Source organism: Strix aluco, chromosome 4 (genome assembly GCF_031877795.1).
Source record: "Strix aluco isolate bStrAlu1 chromosome 4, bStrAlu1.hap1, whole genome shotgun sequence".
In the NCBI taxonomy this organism is placed as follows: domain Eukaryota; kingdom Metazoa; phylum Chordata; class Aves; order Strigiformes; family Strigidae; genus Strix; species Strix aluco.
The window spans coordinates 64,927,409-64,945,749 of record NC_133934.1 but is presented as its reverse complement, the minus strand read 5'-3'; the positions used below and the strand labels follow the sequence as shown (position 1 = coordinate 64,945,749).

General features: G+C 52.3%; 1 protein-coding gene and 2 long non-coding RNA genes across 5 annotated transcripts in view; 2 read left to right on the top strand and 1 right to left on the bottom strand.

The window, feature by feature from the left end:
• The window catches only part of G3BP2 (G3BP stress granule assembly factor 2), a 29,391-nt gene extending 20,975 nt beyond the window's left edge, over positions 1-8,416 (top strand). For both annotated transcript variants that reach the window (XM_074823343.1, XM_074823341.1), the window contains 4 exons: positions 2,044-2,146; positions 4,244-4,372; positions 4,562-4,680; positions 5,450-8,416. In XM_074823343.1, the coding sequence (XP_074679444.1) occupies positions 2,044-2,146; positions 4,244-4,372; positions 4,562-4,680; positions 5,450-5,722 (624 nt within the window). In that variant the 3' untranslated portion in view covers positions 5,723-8,416. The remainder of the gene's footprint in view (positions 1-2,043; positions 2,147-4,243; positions 4,373-4,561; positions 4,681-5,449) is intronic.
• A 3,550-nt stretch (positions 8,417-11,966) lies between these two features.
• LOC141922322 (uncharacterized) lies at positions 11,967-15,108 on the top strand. Of its 2 annotated transcripts, XR_012622953.1 has the most exons (5): positions 11,967-12,153; positions 13,032-13,141; positions 14,193-14,492; positions 14,597-14,681; positions 14,786-15,108. It is a non-coding gene; the product is annotated as an uncharacterized LOC141922322 (long non-coding RNA). The 2 variants fall into 2 exon arrangements; XR_012622952.1 differs by lacking the exon at positions 11,967-12,153 and having other exon boundaries at positions 12,466-13,141.
• On the bottom strand, positions 14,708-16,614 carry LOC141922323 (uncharacterized). Its single transcript, XR_012622954.1, has 2 exons — positions 16,542-16,614; positions 14,708-14,898 (listed from the first exon to the last, which is right to left on the bottom strand). It is a non-coding gene; the product is annotated as an uncharacterized LOC141922323 (long non-coding RNA).
• Positions 16,615-18,341: the final 1,727 nt, after the last annotated feature.

The window sequence follows — 18,341 nt, the reverse complement described above, 5'->3', positions numbered from 1 at the left end:
TTCATGTGAAGTGTGGTTTCTTGTTTGTTTGCTTGGCTAGTTGGTTCTTTGCATGCATGCGTTTTGATTGTGGCAGGCATCTCACTCTAGAGAAACTTTTAAGCCTTGTAAGACTTCAAAAATAGGATTGTACCAGCCTTTGGAGCCACCTCTTCTCTTGCTCTTTGTGTCCCATCCTCCTCTGTTTCAGGGGGGTATTCAATTCCAGAGTTGGTGAGTAAAGGCTGACTTGTGGCTGGTTTTGCTGTCGTTGCCCGTAGCATTACTGTAGCAGACAGAGGTCCCTTTCCCTCCTCAAGTTTGCTCCTGAAGAGAAGAGACCATGTCACCTTTTCCTTAATTGTTCTCAAATCTCCGTTAGACTGAGGTTTGTGGCATACCTGGCTCCTGGGCTGAGCACCCCTTTAGTCGTTGTCTGTTGAAATCCTTATTCTGTGCCTGAGAATGCTGAGGCAGTCCCTCTGTGAAAAGGGATGATGCTGATTAGAAAGCACCTACTGCAACTGGCTGGCTGTTGTTTGGGTAGACAGAGGGTACTTGTGTGATAGATGAGAAGTTCAGTGAAATGCAAAGCAAGCGGGTAAAAGTTAACTGGTGTTTGGGATTGACTAGAAGGACACCAGTGACTTATCAAGTCTTTGCTATGGTTGAGGGAAGGACTGAGAGTTTAAGCCTGATAGCCATAAGTATCTAAGAAAGGGGATCTGAATGTATCAAGTTTCACTTTTGAGGTATAATTTATAATGCAGTAAAGGTGTGTGAGTAAAAGACAGCAGGAGAGCTCCAGTGACCCATGAGGAGGTATAATGAAAAGAGATTTAACAGGAAGGCTGATTTTTCTAGCTTATTCTTGGAATTGAAAAAATGATCCTAGAAATGCTGGAAGGACAAGCTAATGCTAACGAGTGATAGGAGGGCCGAAACATTTATTTGGTGTGTTAATACCTGCATGTTTCATGTAAAAGACAACCTTTTTACCCCTGTGAGGTACCCTCTGGCTGGAACTGCCAGTTGTCTTGAGTCCTTAAAGGAAAATAAGGGAGATGTTTAACATAAACTACTTCTCCACAGCAGTCTGGGCCTATAGCCATTGTCCTTGTCTTTAATCTTCCTTGGAGGCTAGTGTTCTTTTTTGTGCTCCGGAGGATAATGTTGTTTTTCTAAGATAAGAACCCAGCGCAGCAGCAGCTGCTGGGCTGTTGTACAGAAAATGGAATTTAAAAAATGTTGGAAATAGCTTCAGTAACCAACAGGCTGCATAGAAAAATTTTTTACTGTTCTGTCTCTTCTTCTCAAATTACTTTTAAAAGCATTTTTTGCTTGCCAAAAATGGAATAGGTGTTCTAGTTCCTGAGAATATGAAGGGTGTACTTTGAGCATCACGGTCTTGACATCAGGAAAGTTGAAGAATATCCTCAGCAGGTAGTCTGTAGAAATTGTCATTTGAGGTGGCTTTATTGTATCAGAAATACTTATTACACTTCTGAGAGCTTTTGTTTTGTTCTCCTCTTTCTTTTTGGTACTTTTCTTATAGTTGTTCTGCACTCGAGGAAAAGAATCCCTCAAGGACTCAGACAGAAAATGTGATTTGTGTATCTCTTCGTGTTCATCTCGGACTACCCCCTAACCCATGACATTTGAGCTTGGCATGAGGAAGCTTTATTTCATCTATCTGGGGTTTTTAGTCAGGTCGAGGGATTCTTGAATAACGGAGCGTTGGGGTCTCAATGCCTGGTCAAACATGGAAAATTCACCTTAGCCATGTTTTGGGGAGACGCTCTGATTGAGAGATGTTTGCTTTGCACCTTTTAGCAGAGATAACTGAACACTGCAGTCCTGGATTGGTACAGAGGAATTTATAGAGGTGAAAAAAAATGTATTCCCAAACACATGGACATGGATGTATATCTTCTGGAGTTTGTTTTGTGCATGCTGCTTATCTATGTCTTGTGTTGTGGGGTTTTTTTGTTTTGGTGAGTTTTAGGAGTTTGGGTTTTTTTGCTGGGCCGGTGTTTAATAATGCATATTCTCCTCCTGTTTTAGCCAAGAGTTGAAACTAAACCTGAAGCTCAGTCTCAACCTCCTCGTGTACGTGAACAGCGTCCCAGGGAAAGACCAGGTTTTCCACCCCGAGGACCTCGACCAGGTAATGTGGATCATCTTGTGTGTCTGCTTGGGACTAGTTAATGAGTGGTGTCTCCTTGGAGGGTCTTGTCTGTACTTGTATTGTATTTGGCTGATAATGAGCTGTCTGTTCCTACTGCCTTCAGTGAGAAATGGGGCAATATGATTTGGAGTCCAAGCTGGTGATGAGTTGTTGCAGAGATCAGGCATTACTTCCAAGCTTCTGTTTGGCTGAAATGTTTTTTAATAGTTAGGCCACTTGCTTATACACTTGAGTACTTTTCATGTGGCTTGATGCAGTTCTAAACAGCTGGTATGGAAGTCTGATGGGTTTTTTCCCATGTCCTCTAGTTTTACTGAACCTTGGAAGTGAGAATTCTTAAATGTCTGTTGTTGCTCTTTGTTTTGGAAGAAAACCTTTGCACTGTGTCAGCCTCAGTCAGTTAATAATTTTATACATATTTTTCAATCTTGTGTTATTGTCTGAAATACCGTTCTCATTTTGGCTGTCTCATTTTGCCTTAGTTTATGAGCAGCCAGCTCTCTGCATTTTCTTGCTCATATGGAGTATCCAAATCTGTAGGATGGTCTGGCTAGAAAACATGCACGTTACTTGACAGTTGTCAGAAGCAGTGTTGAGAGGCGAAAGCCTTCTGAGTTGCATTCACCAGTCCAGCCTGGTCGGTTGGCAAACCCCAGCACAGTGCTGGGCAAAAGCAATCTTGTCAAAGGCCCAGAGTTAGAGGATGTTGATCAGTTCATCGGCTTCCCTAAGTGTGGAAAGAAGTCACGAGTTCTAAGGGGAGGGGTGGTAGTTGCAATTATCCTGAAGCGGTAACGTAAACTGGCAGGAGCTGGCAGAGCACTGCCTGTGGAAGTGGTTAAGTCTCAGTGACTGGAAGCAGCTCCACCAGCTCTAGCTAAAATTGGTTCTAATGAAGGTTTTAAGTAAGTGCATGCCAAACTGTGGGACGGATTGGGCTTAAAAGTGCTTTTGGCTTTGATCAATGCAAGTGTGTCTTCACTCGGGGACAACACTGAAACTGAAAGAATTTAAGGCACCGAGAAAGAACTGTGAGATCTGCTACAGGTTAACATTTCTTGGTTCTTTAATATGTCATCTGCAGCAGGGAGCAAAAGCTGCAACTTGTGGCTAAGTCAGGTTGCAAATCTGCATTTCTACTACTCCTGGATGTAATACAAGTCATACAGAAAACATGTAACAGAGCCTGAGTCTTTTAATTCTGATCTTACACAGGGAGGTGGCAGAGGAAGGAGAGAAAAAGCCGAAATCTCGGTTGACCAAATGGTAGAGCTTCAGCCCTACGGTCTTACTCTCAGAGGAAGTCAGCGAGCTGTTTTATCTGCTGAAGGGAACCTTTCAAATGAGCTAGCAAGCTTGTTGTAGGGTTGTAGGGGAGGCTGAGGAGAGGAAGAGGTACATACCTCCACTGTAATATTTGAGGTACAAAAAGGGATAGCAGTGTGCTGCTGTCACACTGCAAGGCAGGTAATGGTTTAGTAGGGAGATACCAGGAAAGATTTTATCTTGCCTGCTGCTAAGCATACTAATACTTTGGTTGAGCTGGAGAGACTATGAGGTACTCTCACTTGTATTTGGGACAAAATGGTGGAGGATGAAAACCAGAGAGGTGACTGGAACATGGTTTTTAATATGAGTGCTGAAGTAAGGATACAGTTACTGTGCTAAGGCATTGGTGAAGAGGTGACTTAAATCCCAATCTTTCAAAAAGCACGTTTTAATAGGTAGTAAGCTCCTCTTCAGTATAACAATTTAAGATATGACAAGAACTTCTTAAACAAACTTGCCCAGTATGCCAGATGTTTTAGTTAACATGGATTTATTTAACCTAACTAGGGAAACCGGACGAAAAGAAAACAAATACTTTGTGGTATTATTACAAAATTGTCAGGACTATGTAAAGAGGCAGATAGTATCCTCCCTGCTGTGTCACCCATGGTAAACATAAGCTCAAGAGCTGAAGGTACAGAATTGTGTGAGTGAACGTGCTTGGTGCTGTTCGTAGGTGTGTTCATCCAAATCTACACACATCTTCTAACCTCAGTGGCTCTACCTTCTTCTTTCTGTTGACAACAGGGAGAGGGGACATGGAACAGAATGAGTCGGATAATCGTCGGATAATTCGCTATCCAGACAGCCACCAGCTCTTTGTTGGGAACTTGCCACATGATATCGATGAGAGTGAACTGAAAGAGTTTTTCATGAGTAAGTAGCAGTTTCAGCTGCAGAGGCTAAGAAGAAAAACCATGTTGAAAAGTCATGTAATGTTTGCTTAGGGGCACATGGGAATTTTTACGTGATGTAATGCTACAGGTGGTGTCTGGAACAAGTCAGGGGTGGTAGAGCTGGCACTGTGGTTTTTGATAACATGGCTTTTCCCTTGTGTTTTCCCAGGCTTTGGAAATGTGGTAGAACTTCGCATAAATACTAAAGGAGTGGGAGGAAAACTGCCTAATTTTGGTTTCGTTGTGTTTGATGATTCTGAGCCGGTCCAGCGAATTTTAGTTGCAAAAGTAAGTATTGGCATTGAGTAGCCATCAAAGGATGGACTGAATGCCCTAGGCCCCATGTAGTGGGGGCTATCCCGCTTTGCGTTGCTGTTGTTTCTGGCATTCAAACAACAGTTGTAAGAAAAACCTAGTTTTGGCATATTCATCCTGTCAGGGGTGTTCTGTAGCTTATAAAAGCTGCGCCAGGGTTCCTCAAACTGCATCATACCGAATTCAGGTTTTTTTACCTCTGCACATAGACATCACATGGAGCTCAGTGCTTATTTTTAGAGATCCTTTTAAGGTGAAAGTCAGGTATGCAACCTTTTGAAAGGCATTGCATGGATCTCTGAATTCTGCATCCTGGGACTGAGAAAGAGGAGCAGGGTTATTTGTGCTGGTGGCTTGAGGAACTGGAGAGGAGAAAGGAGCAGTTTTCAGTTCTAGTATGTGGGAGTGAGACCTGGTAGAGCAATTCTTCAGGAACTTTAGCCCAGAAGTGAAAAGGCTAAAGCTGGCAGTAGAGAGGCTAAAGACAACCCTGCCCTTATTTGAGAAAGGCATTTTAATTCCTTGCATGCCAAATGAATTTAAAAACGCCATTCCATTTACTGTAGACCTCTAGGGCTAAGGTTGTGTGCTGCAGGCAACTGTTAACAGTTAGTTTTTATCTTCCACATGTAAGTGAAGGTAGGCTGAGGCATGCAGCAAATGCAGTGTTTTCATATGCCTTGTATAAATGGACTTTGTGAAATGGTGACTAACATGTGCCTTGAACGCTTTTCCCTATAAGCCTATTATGTTCCGGGGTGAGGTGCGCTTGAACGTAGAAGAGAAAAAAACAAGAGCCGCTCGTGAAAGAGAGACCCGAGGTGGAGGCGATGATCGTAGGGATATTCGGCGCAATGATAGAGGCCCTGGGGGTCCCCGTGGAATAGTGGGTGGTGGCATGATGCGAGACCGTGATGGAAGAGGACCCCCTCCGAGAGGTGGCATGGCACAGAAACTTGGCTCTGGACGAGGAACCGGGCAAATGGAAGGCCGTTTCACTGGACAGCGTCGCTGAAATCTCCACTGTGGGCAGACAGTCTTGGCAGTGGTACATTATCCATCGTGTTTGCATTCTTGTTAATTTTTTTTGGCTTTGGAATGTGACACAGCCCTTCTGATCATTTCTTTGATGTGAAAGCATCCTTTGGTTTCCAGTTTAAATTGAGGTGGACATTCTTTCCCCAGTTTCACAACAGGAGTCACACTGTTAATTTATAAATCTAGACTTGGAGAATTGAGGACTGAAAAAAAAAAAAAAAAAAAAAAAAAGAAAGAAAAAAAAAGACCGGTTAACTATCTGCAACAAAAGTGAACTGAAGGACATGCCCAGTAGAATTCAGGTCCTTTCAGTCAAAAACCCTCTGCTGCACATTTTGTGTAAGTGTTACTGTTTCTGCCTATTACTGTTGGAAACACAAATAGTGCAATTTGTGCAATTGGAGAAGCTTGCCTTTTTTTTTTTTCCTACTTAGAACACTCGACTCCAAACAAACTCGTGTTTACGCACTCATCAAAATGCACTAATGGGTACTCTGAACTCATTTATACTGACATCTGCAGGAGGCATCGGAGGAAAAAAAACCTTCATCCTCTTACTCAGACAGAATAGCTTGTGAAACGATGCGGGCATCTGATCTGCTTGCTGTGACCAACATACGTACACACACAAACCTTAATAAGACTACAAGTTTATTCCAGAAGGAATCCATTTAGCTGTAAACTAAACAGAACCCAGAGTTTCAAAGTCGTAGCCCTGAGTACGCAACAAGTTTGATAGCTCACGTCAGATTTTTCTATCTGCCCCTCTTCAGTACAGGGATGGCTGCTCAACACACTCCTCCTTCCCCTTTCCCCTTCGATAAGCATTGTACAGTGAAATTTGTCTTGACTGTATTTGAGTTCTCTGGTAATGTAATAAGCATGATGGTGCCTTCTATGAATACATCATTCCAGTCTTGCTGGTGATTTTGTACAGTATAGTGTATGAATTACTGTGCTGCAAAGCCAATTGGCTGCAAAGCATTTAAAGGAAATCGTTGAAAAATTGTATTAAAAAAATTGCAGTATCTTTCAATCAGTAAACGTTGCTAAAATTATGATCCACCTTGCTCTTCAATTAACAAGTTCGCCTGTTTTTTTGCAGAGGGGGGGAAGGGAGGAAGAAGGCATCCGAGTAGTCTCCAGGTTGTTTGTTCTCTTTAATCAGTGTCAAAGTTAAAGAAAACGGAGTTGAAATCTCTCTTGGACATGAATTTCAGAAGTCAGTCAAGGAACGGTGAATGCTTTTGGCCAGCTCGTAATTGGTAGAACTGAGCATCCTTTGTGAGGGTGAGCTTATCAAATGAGGATACTGCAATTTTCAGAGAACAAAACAGCAGCTCTTAAGTATTTGCATTTTCCAGTTGCACTTTTTAAAAAAACTCTTACTCATTTTGCACATAACTCTCAGCTGAAGTTGACACTTATGTGGCTCCGGATGGAAGGCTAGAAAGGAGACATCCTCTTCTTCAGTCTGACTGGGGGGTTTTTCCCATGGAGAGGTCTGTTTCTGGATGACGTTCTGGAGCGCATTCCCGTGAACAGCAGCTGCAGCAGACAGCACAGCTCGGCTCGATGCCGGGGCGTGCAGCAAGCGCCCAACTCCGAGGCGTCAGGAGTCAAAGGGGGGTGTCTCTGGGTGCGTTGGTGCGAAAGTGTGACCACTTAAAGCTGCTTCTGAGCATGGAAGACCTCAAATAAAATAATTGCAATTTCAAGCAACAGCGGATAGGGCATCATAGCAATCTGTCTCTGGATTATGCAATCATTTGCTGTTTTTGAATAAGTTGGAGGATTTTGCACATATTTTTCTGATACGTTAGGCAAAGTGAAGTGGCATCTGTCTGTTTTCTCCCAGACTTGAGGTCTTCTGTGTTCAATGGTAAGTCTTGCACTATTTTCATACACTTTTTTTTTTCCGGGGCGCATTTCTACCAGTTTCCCTTTTCATATTTCAGTTTTTTGTTGAAGGTCTCGCATTTTCAGCTGTTACCTGGAAATCTATAGTACTTGAACTGCTCACCACACAGCAACACTACTTAGGTTTGAAGCTTTGGGACAAATTGCTATCATCAGTTAGCAGTTTGCCACCAGTGGGTTTTGTGTAGCCTTTTTTTTTTTTTTTTCCTCCTTCTGTAGTGCTGTGGTGTTTTGCTGCCACCCAATTCATTTGTTTGGCAAATGGCCCTGGGAATAATCTCAACTACAAAAAACGGAGTATTAAAAAGAGCTACTGAGCCATTCTGCTTTCTGGCTTGCTTCTTGTTTAAGTGACATGAACAACCGTTGGAACGTCACCCGGAGAAGTTTACATGGTGATAGCTCACCTGCTGTACTGTGGACTCGTACGTGTTCTCGACCCTCTTGATAGTAAATGTACCTCTTAGAGCAAAGGAAGGGATTCACTGACCATTACTGTTAGTTGCTGATTTGTGGATGGTGGGAGTATTTTGTCATTACGGTTCTATTTCAACAAACTTGGCTGACCATCTTGGCTTTAGTAGGTATACAAGACAGTGGATTACCATCTTTATTGCTGTAACGTGTCAAGCATTATATGCTAGTAGATTCTAGTTTAATTGTTGCAGGTGGAAAGTATTTTTACTTTTTAAGTTTCCATTCTGAATGTGTTTTGACTAAACATACCAATAAACTACTGATGTCTGCAGCATTTATCCATGTCCCTAATTCTCTTGAATGCAGGTCGCTGTAGAGCACTGTGTCATCCCTTGCTGTACAGAAAATGCTTTTTTAAAAACATCGTTGCTGGCTTGTCAGGTGGCAGTGGGAAGCCGTAGTAGCACAGTGTCACGTACTTCAGTTGAAGTGGTTGACTTGAGTGGTGTCAATACGCTCTGGTTTGCCATGGCAGCGTGAGCTCCTTCCCTGGGACGCTGGCTTGAGAAGACACAAGGGTCAGAACCCTGCCAGCGCCGCTGAGAAGCTGTCCTGGTCCCCTCACGGCTTGTGATGGGTCCTGGCTTGGGTCGCTCCGGCTCCAGAGCTGAAAGGCGAGGAAACGGGACGTGCTTGGTCGGTGTCGCGGGCGGCCAGCAAGGCGCTGCCCGCAGTGCAGGGCGGTCCCTCGACCCAGCAGCTCCGCTCCCCTTGGGGCGCGCGTGGCCCGGGGAGGACAGAAGCTCCTCTCCTATGTGTCCCAGGTGGGATGCCCCCGCACCCCGCCAGGCTGTGGGGGCTGCGGCAGCCAGCTTTGGGGACGGAGCTTAAGCGGGTGCTGTGATGGTGTTGGGAGGAACGAGAGCTGAGTTGTCTTTAAAAAAACCCATCTGGAGTTGCTCGTTCCCACTGTTAGTGTCACTTGCTCTTGGTACTGTGGAACTGATTGTCGCACTGCAATATAATCCCTGGTTTATGCCTTCCTGTGTTTGGTGGCATTGCCCATGCCAGCATTTACCCAAAAAGGTTGGTAAAAGGGTCATTCTTACACTGCTTGTAGATAAACTGTGTCTGAGTCATGGAATCTATGCAGAAGTGTTCTACTCCCGGTAGTCGCTGTCTGCTGTGTCTTGAAGTCCGCTGCCCAGCACATGCCTTGGCTGTAATATTTTCTGCTAAACAGCAGTGTCTGAAAAGTTGCACAGTTGTGTGAGTTGAAATCCTGGAAAGAAAAAATGAGCTCCTGCAGAAGGACCCCTAAGCCCAAGTCACGAGAAAGCCCTCCGAGGAGCAGCCTCAACAGCTATGAGATCTGCTGGCGCCAAAGACCCCCGAAGAAACGCGATGCCCTGGGCGCCGTCTCCTGAGGGCCTGCAGCGCTCAGACCTTCGTACCGCTGTAGAAGGTCAACTGTGGAGGCCCGCAGAGTCATATTTGTCTGGGGCTGGGGAGGAGGTGGCAGAGATAACGGTATTTGAAACCAAACAAGGTCAGCCAGGACCTAGTTTTACTTGTGTCATGAAGTCTTACATATTTAAAATTGTTCAGGAGAACATTTTATCAGCACCTGAGCTGATGTTTAGGCTTTGTGAATGACTCTGTGTCATGATCAGCCTGCACAGATTCTTTTCTTTTTATGTGGTTGAAACGGAGCAAGGTAGAAGTCAATCCATATGCACACTGTAGTGATGGCTGGGGGGCTTTTAGAGGAGATAAAAAAGTGAGGAGATGCCGGGGGCAGCTGAAGGATGTCAGACAGTGCCTGTTCCCTTGGTGGTAACTGCGTGCAGGCAGAGCCCGCACTCAGGTACCGTTATATACTTTTGTGGATGTTACTTTAGAGAGGCCTTTGCAGTCACAGTGACTGCTGGGGTTTTGTGTTTCATGTGGGGAAATACAGCTTGGAAAAGTGGATTTATGGGACATAATGGAAGAAGACTGCAGGCTGCCTGATAATCCTTGGGAAAGCTCCTCCTGGTGTCCGTGGTTAAAGTTTGGCTTCTTGCAAGGGGAAGAAAACCAGCCCAGGCTGTCAGTGTACCTTTCACTCGTGTTCTGAGTGGTGTCTCCTGGGCTGAGGAGGCATCTCTGTATCGGTGCTTCTGACACTGTCTCTGCAGCACTTGCTGTTCCCTCTGGCAAGTGGGAACAGTGTGAAGGACAGTGTCTGTGTGTTTTTGCACGTGTGAATTAAAACTGACCGCAGCTTTTGCAGGTGCTGACATGATGCCCTTCTGGGCTGCCTTATTTCAATGCAGTTTTAATTGCAGACCTTTCCGTAACCTTGAAGTCCTCAAGCCCCCCAAGAGGTAAGGTGCAGAAATTAAACCCGGAGTTGGTAAAACAAAGCATCTGGTGGGATTTGAGCCCCTGGTGAGACCTTCCCAGCCCTGTTGGGTCCTGCAGGGGTGACGGCAAAAAGTGCAGCTACTGAAATGCTGCTCCAGGCAACGTGTTGTCACCATGTTTGTCCTGATGGACCAGATGCACAAACTTGCAGGAGCTGTTGTGTCAGCTCTTGGTCACTGTGCCCTGCCCGCAGCAGGTATGGAGCGGGTGTGCTCTGCCAGGAGGGCACGGGAGGAGGTGAGGGGTGTTTGGGCGTCTGCTTGGGTAGGGAGGAGGCGATCACTTAGATCATCAGGACCAAGTCCTCTCTCTGGCCCAGCTCCCCTCTGCAGCAAAGCCCCTGGGCAGAGTGTGACAGCTGGGCGGGAGCCTCGCAGGGGCAGGAGTGGTACCACTGCACCTGGCTGGAGCGTGGCAGCTTTTCCCTTGCCAGGTGCAGCGGGAGCTGCTGATGTTTCGCGGAGCTGTGAGGAGCGGTGAGTTTTTCCCTGGTGTGTTACCCCTGTTGATCTGCTCCCTGCAGGCTGCAGCCGGGCAGTGCAGTGCTGGGGAGGGATGAAGCCATGGCGCTGCCAGACCCCATTGGAAGATCTCCCCAAGAGTTGGAGCAGAACACAGAATTTTCTGTGTTGTGGGCAGAAAAATAGCTCAGGGAAGCGGGTCGGAGGAAGGATGTGGTGTGCAGAGCAGACTCAGCCACTCAGTGCTGCACCAGGGCTCAGAATCCCTCGAGTTGCTTATGTGAAAGAAAGAAATAAAAACTCTGCATCTAAAACATAGAATCACAGAATGGTTTGGGTTGGAAGGGACCTTAAAGATCATCTAGTTCCAACCCCCCTGCCCTGGGCAGGGACACCTTCCTCTAGACCAGGTTGCTCCAAGTCCTGGCCAGCATGTCTAGGCTTGAGGTTAATGTTCCTCTGCATCGGGTCTGATGCAGAAACCGGCCCCTTTAGCCGAGGGGGCTGCAGAGGGGACAGGCTGCGGGCTGCTGGACAGGGGTTCCCTACCGCAACGGCGGGCGCGGGGGAAATGCCTCCCGGCCCTCCCTCTCCAGGCCGGTGCCCCCGGCAGGGGTGGCCGCTACCGCGCGGGGGGAGAGGGGGGGGGTCATGTCTCGCACCACCTGGGTGCGGCGGGGGGGGGATGCGCGCCCCGATGGCAGCTGTCAGGGCCTGGAGGCGGGGGGGGGGGCGGCACTGGTGTGTGTGTCCCCCCCGCCGGCGGGTACCCGGGTGCGCCACGCGCGGCGTGTGGCGGGGGCCGGGCCCGGGCACTGCGGAGCCGCTCGGAGCCGCCAGGGGCCTCTGACCGCCAGGGGGCGCCGCCGCGCGCGGGGAGGGGCGCGCGCTGCTCGTGATTCCGAGGCCGAGCGCCAGGGGGCGCTGCAGTGACGTGCGACGGCCGCCAGGGGGCGCTACCGCCGGGGCGGGGCGGCCGCGCCGGAGCCCAGCGGGTCCGTTCTGTGCCCGGGCAGCCCGCGCGGGCGCAGAGGCCTGCGGGCTCCTGCGGGGGCCAGCGCTGCCCGCGCCCGGGTGTGTCCCGGCCTGCGGCCCTGGGCCGCGCCGGGAGCCCGGCTGGGCCCTCCGGGTGGTGCCTCCCTGGGGGATAAACGTGTCACCCGGCAGAGAGCGGGACGGGCGGTGACCCCGCGCCGTGCCGGTATGTCCGTGCGCGGTTTCCCCGCCTGTTTCTGTTTGCGCAGCCCCAGCCCGTGAGAGCCCTGCGTGCCGCCGCCAGCCGGGCCCGTCGGGCGGACGGGGCTCCGCAGCCACAGCCGCCCGGTCGCACCCGCAGTACCGGGAAAACCCGGGGAAAGTCCGTGATCGCCAGCGCCTCCAGCGGAGCGCAGCCGGGGCTGAGCCTCAACACCGGGAGGCACCGCCCAGCACGGCCCCGCCCATGCCCCGGGCTGCCCCGCGCAGGCAGAGCCGCTGCGGGAGAGCAAGTGAAGGGCGGGGCAGGGCACGGGGCGGTGGGGACTGAGGGGAGCAGGCGGAGGCCCGCAGCCAGGGAAGGGGGAAGAAAAGGAAGAAAATACCCTGGGCCCAGCCTGCCCCGGAGGCGCCTCCCCGGGAGGCCCCGGGGTTGGTTTGCCCAGAACGCCGCAGCCTCTGGGCGCTCAGGAGCGGGGATCCGGCCCCTGCTGCATGTGCACAGGAAAGGAGGGGGGAGCAGGGGGCGGGCACTGACCGACTGCGCTCCGCTTTAGTCCTTAAAAGCCGGGTTTGCATTCACTGGCTGGATTTTGCTGCCTGCAGGGCGCTGATGGGGGGGGGAGCGCGGGAGTCGAGCTGCCGGCAGCAGCCTCTGTGCAGCCGGGGGAGCGGGAGGGGGGGAGCGGGAGGGGGGGAGCCCCAGCCGCGCCCCGGGGTCCCCCGGCCCCTGCAGTGGCTCGGGGCGGGGGCATTGGCACCAGGCTCCGCCGGGCAGCGGGGCAAGCCTGTAGGCGTGAGTGGGGCTGGGAGCTCCTGCTCGAGCGAGAGCTGCGGCCTCCCTGCTGAGACGCGGCCGCCGCTTCCTCACAGGGGGTTTTCCAGCGCAGGTACCAGCGCAGGGGAGCAGCCGAAAGGCTCAGCCTGGGCCAGGGCGAGGAGCACGGCACCGACACGGGCAGCCCCGGGGACACCGACGCGGGAGGAAATGTCTGGTGAGTGCCCTGAAGCAGGGGGGCAGCTGGGCCGTGCTCTGGGGGTGTCTGGCAGGGTCAGGCACGCAGGACCACCCCAAACACACGTGAGCTGAGGAAGCCTCGCCTGGGCAGCTGAGGAGCAAAACATGCCATGCGTGGAGCTGCTGGTGCTGGTCCTGTTTGCGGGGCGGTTTAAGGCCGGCACCGCTCCCAGGCTGCAGTGGGGTCAGGGTGGTGGCGCACCTCGCATCTCTGTTGAGCCTGGCTTGGGAGGAAAATTTTTTAGCTTGTGGCTTCTGGTTGTGTTGTGTGTCCAGCCGCAGGGCGGTCCGGGGCTGTGCCGGCAGCGCTCCCGGGGCAGAGGCCAGGCCAGGGATGGGCTGTGCCCCACGGTCTGGGCCTGGTGGCTGCGGGCGGCAGGGGGGAGCTGCGGGAAGCTCCTGTGCCAGAGCTGCCCCAGGGCAGCTGCTGTGGCTCTCGGCCACGGCCTGGCTGGGGACAGCCCTGTCCTGCTCCCACATGGGGCTCCGGGTTGTTCTGGGCCTCTCCTGAAACCCACTTGGCCTGGTTCAGCGTTACGTGATGTTTAGCACTTCGATGAGTTCAGCTTTAGTTGATGTTTAGAACTGGGCTTGGCAGTGGTGTTTAGCAGGATGTAAAGTGCAGCCTGTGGCTCCCCCAGTCCTGCTCCTGGACAGGGGCTGGTGGGGGGCAAATGCTGTGCCAGGCTGGGCCCTGGAGGGGAACAGCCCGTCATCGGCCCCAGTATTGCTTGGTGTCATTGTGTGCCTGAAATGCTCCTCCCTGAGCAAAGGGCTTTCAGCAAGGTGTGCTTTCTCACCTGCTGTTCTGGGGAGGAATTTTTTTTTTTCAGGCTGAGCCCCGAGCTCTCCCGTTGTCATCTCTCGCTCCCCTCCCTGTTGCCCGGGTGCAGTGCTGGGCAGCCTCTGCCAAGAGCAAGGGGCAGGCGGACAGGAAGGGTTGCCTATGCCCAGGAGGAGGACAGGAATCTCCCATGGGTTACGTGGGGCCGTTCAGGGCTGTGTGGTGCATCACTCCCTTTCCACAGGTACAGAGGAGATGCCAATGCTGCCTTGCCCGTGCCCACCTTCCCCAGGAGATCTGGGGTCCCCCCTGCCTCCCTTCTGCCCTCGGGAACGGGACCAGGAGAGACCCTCCATGCAGAGAGAGGCACTAGGTGTGGATTTAGACCCTGAGGGAAGAGGCGGGGCTCCCTGCTGTCGGAGCTCCTTGCTGGGGCCAGCCCTGCCTCAGAGTACAGATCCAGCTGATGGACACTCCGGCTTGTTAACAGCTCCAGCCATGAGATTTTCCTGCTCATAGTCACTCCTGCCTGTTACAGCCACAGGTAAGCTCGGCTCTCCCTAACAGAGGCTCTGGAGAGCGGATGCTCCGCTGTCCAGTGGTGCTGGGAGCGCAGCCCTGGCTGACAGCGGTCATGGCCTGTTACAGCTCCAGCTAATGGACACGTGGACAGGAGATGTTCCTGCTTCTTACAGCTCCTGCTGATGGGGTCCTCACCACGTTACTGCACAAGGTATTTGTAGCCCCAAGTAATTTCAATTCCTGCTGCTTTATTTCAGTTTATTTCAGTTCTAGCTCCTGGACACTCCAGCTTGTTTCAGTCTGAGGTAATTTCAGGTCCAGCTTGTTGAAGCTCCAGCTCTGGCCGTGAGGTTCTCCTGCTGATGGACGTTCCTGCTTGTTTCAGCTCCAGCTCCAGAAATGCTGCTGCTTCTTGCTACCAGCTCTGCCTTAATAAACGCTCCCTCTTGTTACAACCCACTTAAAGCTCCAGCTAATTGCACCAATCTTGGCATGGTCGTAAATCAATCACTGTCACAACTTGTATACGAATATGAACTGTCATAACTGTACACACATTGTCTAATTAGTTTGTGTATATTGTTCATGAACTATTCTGGTGCTTGTACACCCCTGGAATAAAGAGTTGGACACGCAAAGATGGTGTGAAAAGTGCCTTTCGCCCCAGAGACTGTCTCAGATGTTTAATTCGGCCTGGTGCATGCCAGCCTCCCTAACTTCAGGGACCAGTGTGACCAGACCCCCACCTCCAGTGGGGGTCCCTGCACCCTACCCACACCCCTCCCACATCCCAACACCCCCTCCTCACCATCTCCCACCCAGTTCTCCCTGAGCCTCTGTTTTGGGAGCTGAAAACAGCCAACTGAGCCTCCGTTTCCAAGTCCCCAAAACACAGTACTACTTAGGCTTTTTTCTGAGTTGCAGAAACACACGACTTAACCTACATTTTCAAGTGCTGAAAACGCATGACTTATTCTTTTTCTGCACTTCAGAACACAGGGCTCTGCCTCTGCTTTTGAGACCCCAGAGCTTGTTTTTATGGCCCAAAAGTGCAGCCCTTAGTCTCTGTTTTCAGAACATGAAAAACGCAAGACTTTGTCTCCATTTTTAGTCCCACAAACACAGGCCTTGGTCTCCAACAGCTGAAAACATGTGACTGGGTCCCTTTCTGAGCTCCCAACACAACTTGCTCTGCATGTATCCAAGCCCCCAGAACACAGCACTTAATCTCCATGTTGGGGATTAAAACCCAGCACTGAAATTCTGTTTTCTGACCCCATGTGTGATGTGATGGTGAAGAGGTGGGGGGAGTGTAGCCCACCCCCAGCCCAGGGTTCCCAGATAGAATTTAGGGGAGTGCTTGGGAACTGGGGTGGAGGCACCCCTTCCTGCAGGGAGGGTCCAGCCCCATGTCTCTGTAGGGCAGCTCCAGCAGATGTAGGGAATCACTTTATTTGGCTTTATTTCACCTGAACCCCCCATGGGGAGCCTTGCCAAGGCACCCAGGAACACAGCCCAGCTGGGTAAGGAAGGCTACAAGCCCTTCCAGGGGAACATCCCCCACAAACCTCCCTGGGGAACCACCCCCTCCCCCCCGCCCCAACCTCCTCCCGAGGAAACCTCCCCATTCACCCTCCCCAACCCTCCTCCAAGGGGGGGGGGGGAAGACCCTGCCTCCCCTCCCCAACCCTCCTCCAAGAGGGGGGACACACCCTTCCTCCCCTCCCCAACCCTCCTCCAAGGGGGGGGACCCCTCCACCACCTTCTCCAAGAGGAGGAACCTCCCCCGCCAGCCCGTCCCCAGGAACCCCCGGGCGGCAGCAGCCGGGGCCCTTCCCCGCCCGTGCGGGCACCGGGACCCGTCCGGCCGCGCAGGAGCCCCGCGGGCGGCCGCTGCCCGACCCGCGTCGGGAGCGGCAGAGGCTGCCCGGCCCCAGCGAGGAGCAGCCGGCGGCGGGATGGGGCTGCCCCTGCTCCCCGCAACTCCCCGGCTGTCCCGGGGCAGCGCCCGGCCCCCGGTCCCGGTAAGCAGAGCCCGGACCCGTGGGACGAGCATTCCCAGGCCCCTCACCTGCTCCGCTGCCGACCGACCCCGAACCAGGCACAGAAACACCTCCGCGCTCCGCCGCCTCCGCCGCTTTTCTGGCTCCGCGCCGGCGCCCCCGCCCCGGTACCGGCCCCGCCCCGCCCTGGTACCGGCCTCGGCCCGGCACCACAACACGTGTGGGGGGACACAGGGATGTTTCTCAGCCCCTAAAGTCCTGAAAGGGGGCTCCCCTAGAGACCCGCACTGCAGAAACTGCAACAGAAACCAAAGCGATTATCAAGCTAACACCAACCAAACAACCAGTGCAACCAGGCAGACAAACCCAAACCGAAATAAACAAAGGCTGGAGGAAACCACAAATCTCCCCGGGCGGGCATGGACCAAACAAACCAGTCAGGTGTTGGCCCCGTGGAAATGCCCCGGCTGCAGCGGTTACCCCAGCCCCCAGGCCGTGCTGAGGGCACCGGGGCAGGGCTGCCCGCAGCGGCACTGGGAAAGGGAGGAAGGCAGGGACCCTGCAGTGAGCAGGCATGGGAGGCCAGGCCCCAGCAGGCAGCGGTTATGAGCTGGGCAACACCTTTCTCCCCAAGGATCGAAGCTTCTCCATGAAAAAAAATGGAAGCAAAACCAACCCAAGCAATCTGTCCCCCCAGGAGATGAGGCGGCTGCAGTGCTGCCTCAGTGCCACAAGCAGTGAAGCTCAGCCGAGGCACCCGTCCCCTCTGCCGCACCTGCAGGGATGCCCATCCCTCACGTGTCCCTTGAGGAACAGCTGTCCCTGGGGCTGAGTGGGGAAAAAGGCATCTCCCTTCCCAGGGTGGCACTGATGAACTGCAGGAGGTCGGGGAGCCACTTGCAGGGTGACAGCCTCCAGGCTGCATCACACAGACACTACTGCCGAGGTGGTATGGCTGAGCTGCAGAGACCTTCCATCGAAACCGCCCCTGAAACCAAGGCATTTTCTCACCAGCCCACGCCTGTGCGTGGGGCTTTTGCCGACTGCTGTTCAGCCTTCTGCAACAGCCCCGCAGGCTGGCAGCCGCAAATGGCCTCGGCGTCCCCACCACCAGCCCTGCACAGGGCTGACGCAGCACTCCAGGGGCTCTGTGGGTGTTCACAGCATGCCCGAGACTCCCTCAGGATGAAGAGTTAGTCAGAAAGGCAGACAAGGAGCTGCAGAAATATATAGGCCAGAAATGCACTGAGCAGCTGCAGAGTGGCCTCAGATTGGCAGAGTCGGTCCCAGGTCTGTCCTATGCCTGAGTTCTTTAAGTTTTCCACTAAAACCTTTAGGATGAAACATTTCCTCTCCAGGATCCTCCACGGCTGCATCATGTCACTGCAAGGGAGCAGAACTTCACCCATCAGCCCGTGGGCTCTGGTACCTGTCATGCTCCCGACACAGCTGAGCGCTTTCCCTGCCGAAAGGGGCTGCCCAGGGCCAGGCTGGATCTGGCCACACTCAGACCTTCTTTTCCCGAAGGAGGACCAGCACCTTCGCCAACTCCCCCATCCACCAGAGAACAGGTCTCTGCCTGCCCACAGGGGCTGGGGCAGGACACGTGCCTGTCCAGGGGCAGCCATGTCTGCAGGAGGTGACTGATGATGGCCACGGGGTGAGTGAGGAAGCACAGACACCATCATGGTGAGGAAGCGTCAGAGGGCATCATGCTGCATCATCAACATCTGGACATAAACAGTGCTGAGGACTTCTGGCGCCTATTGAACATAACAAAAAGAACTGTTCTGTTCATCCTTTCCCTGTTCTCTTACGGAGCCCAGACACGACGGTGCAGACGATGAGCACCACCAGTTCCCCTGACA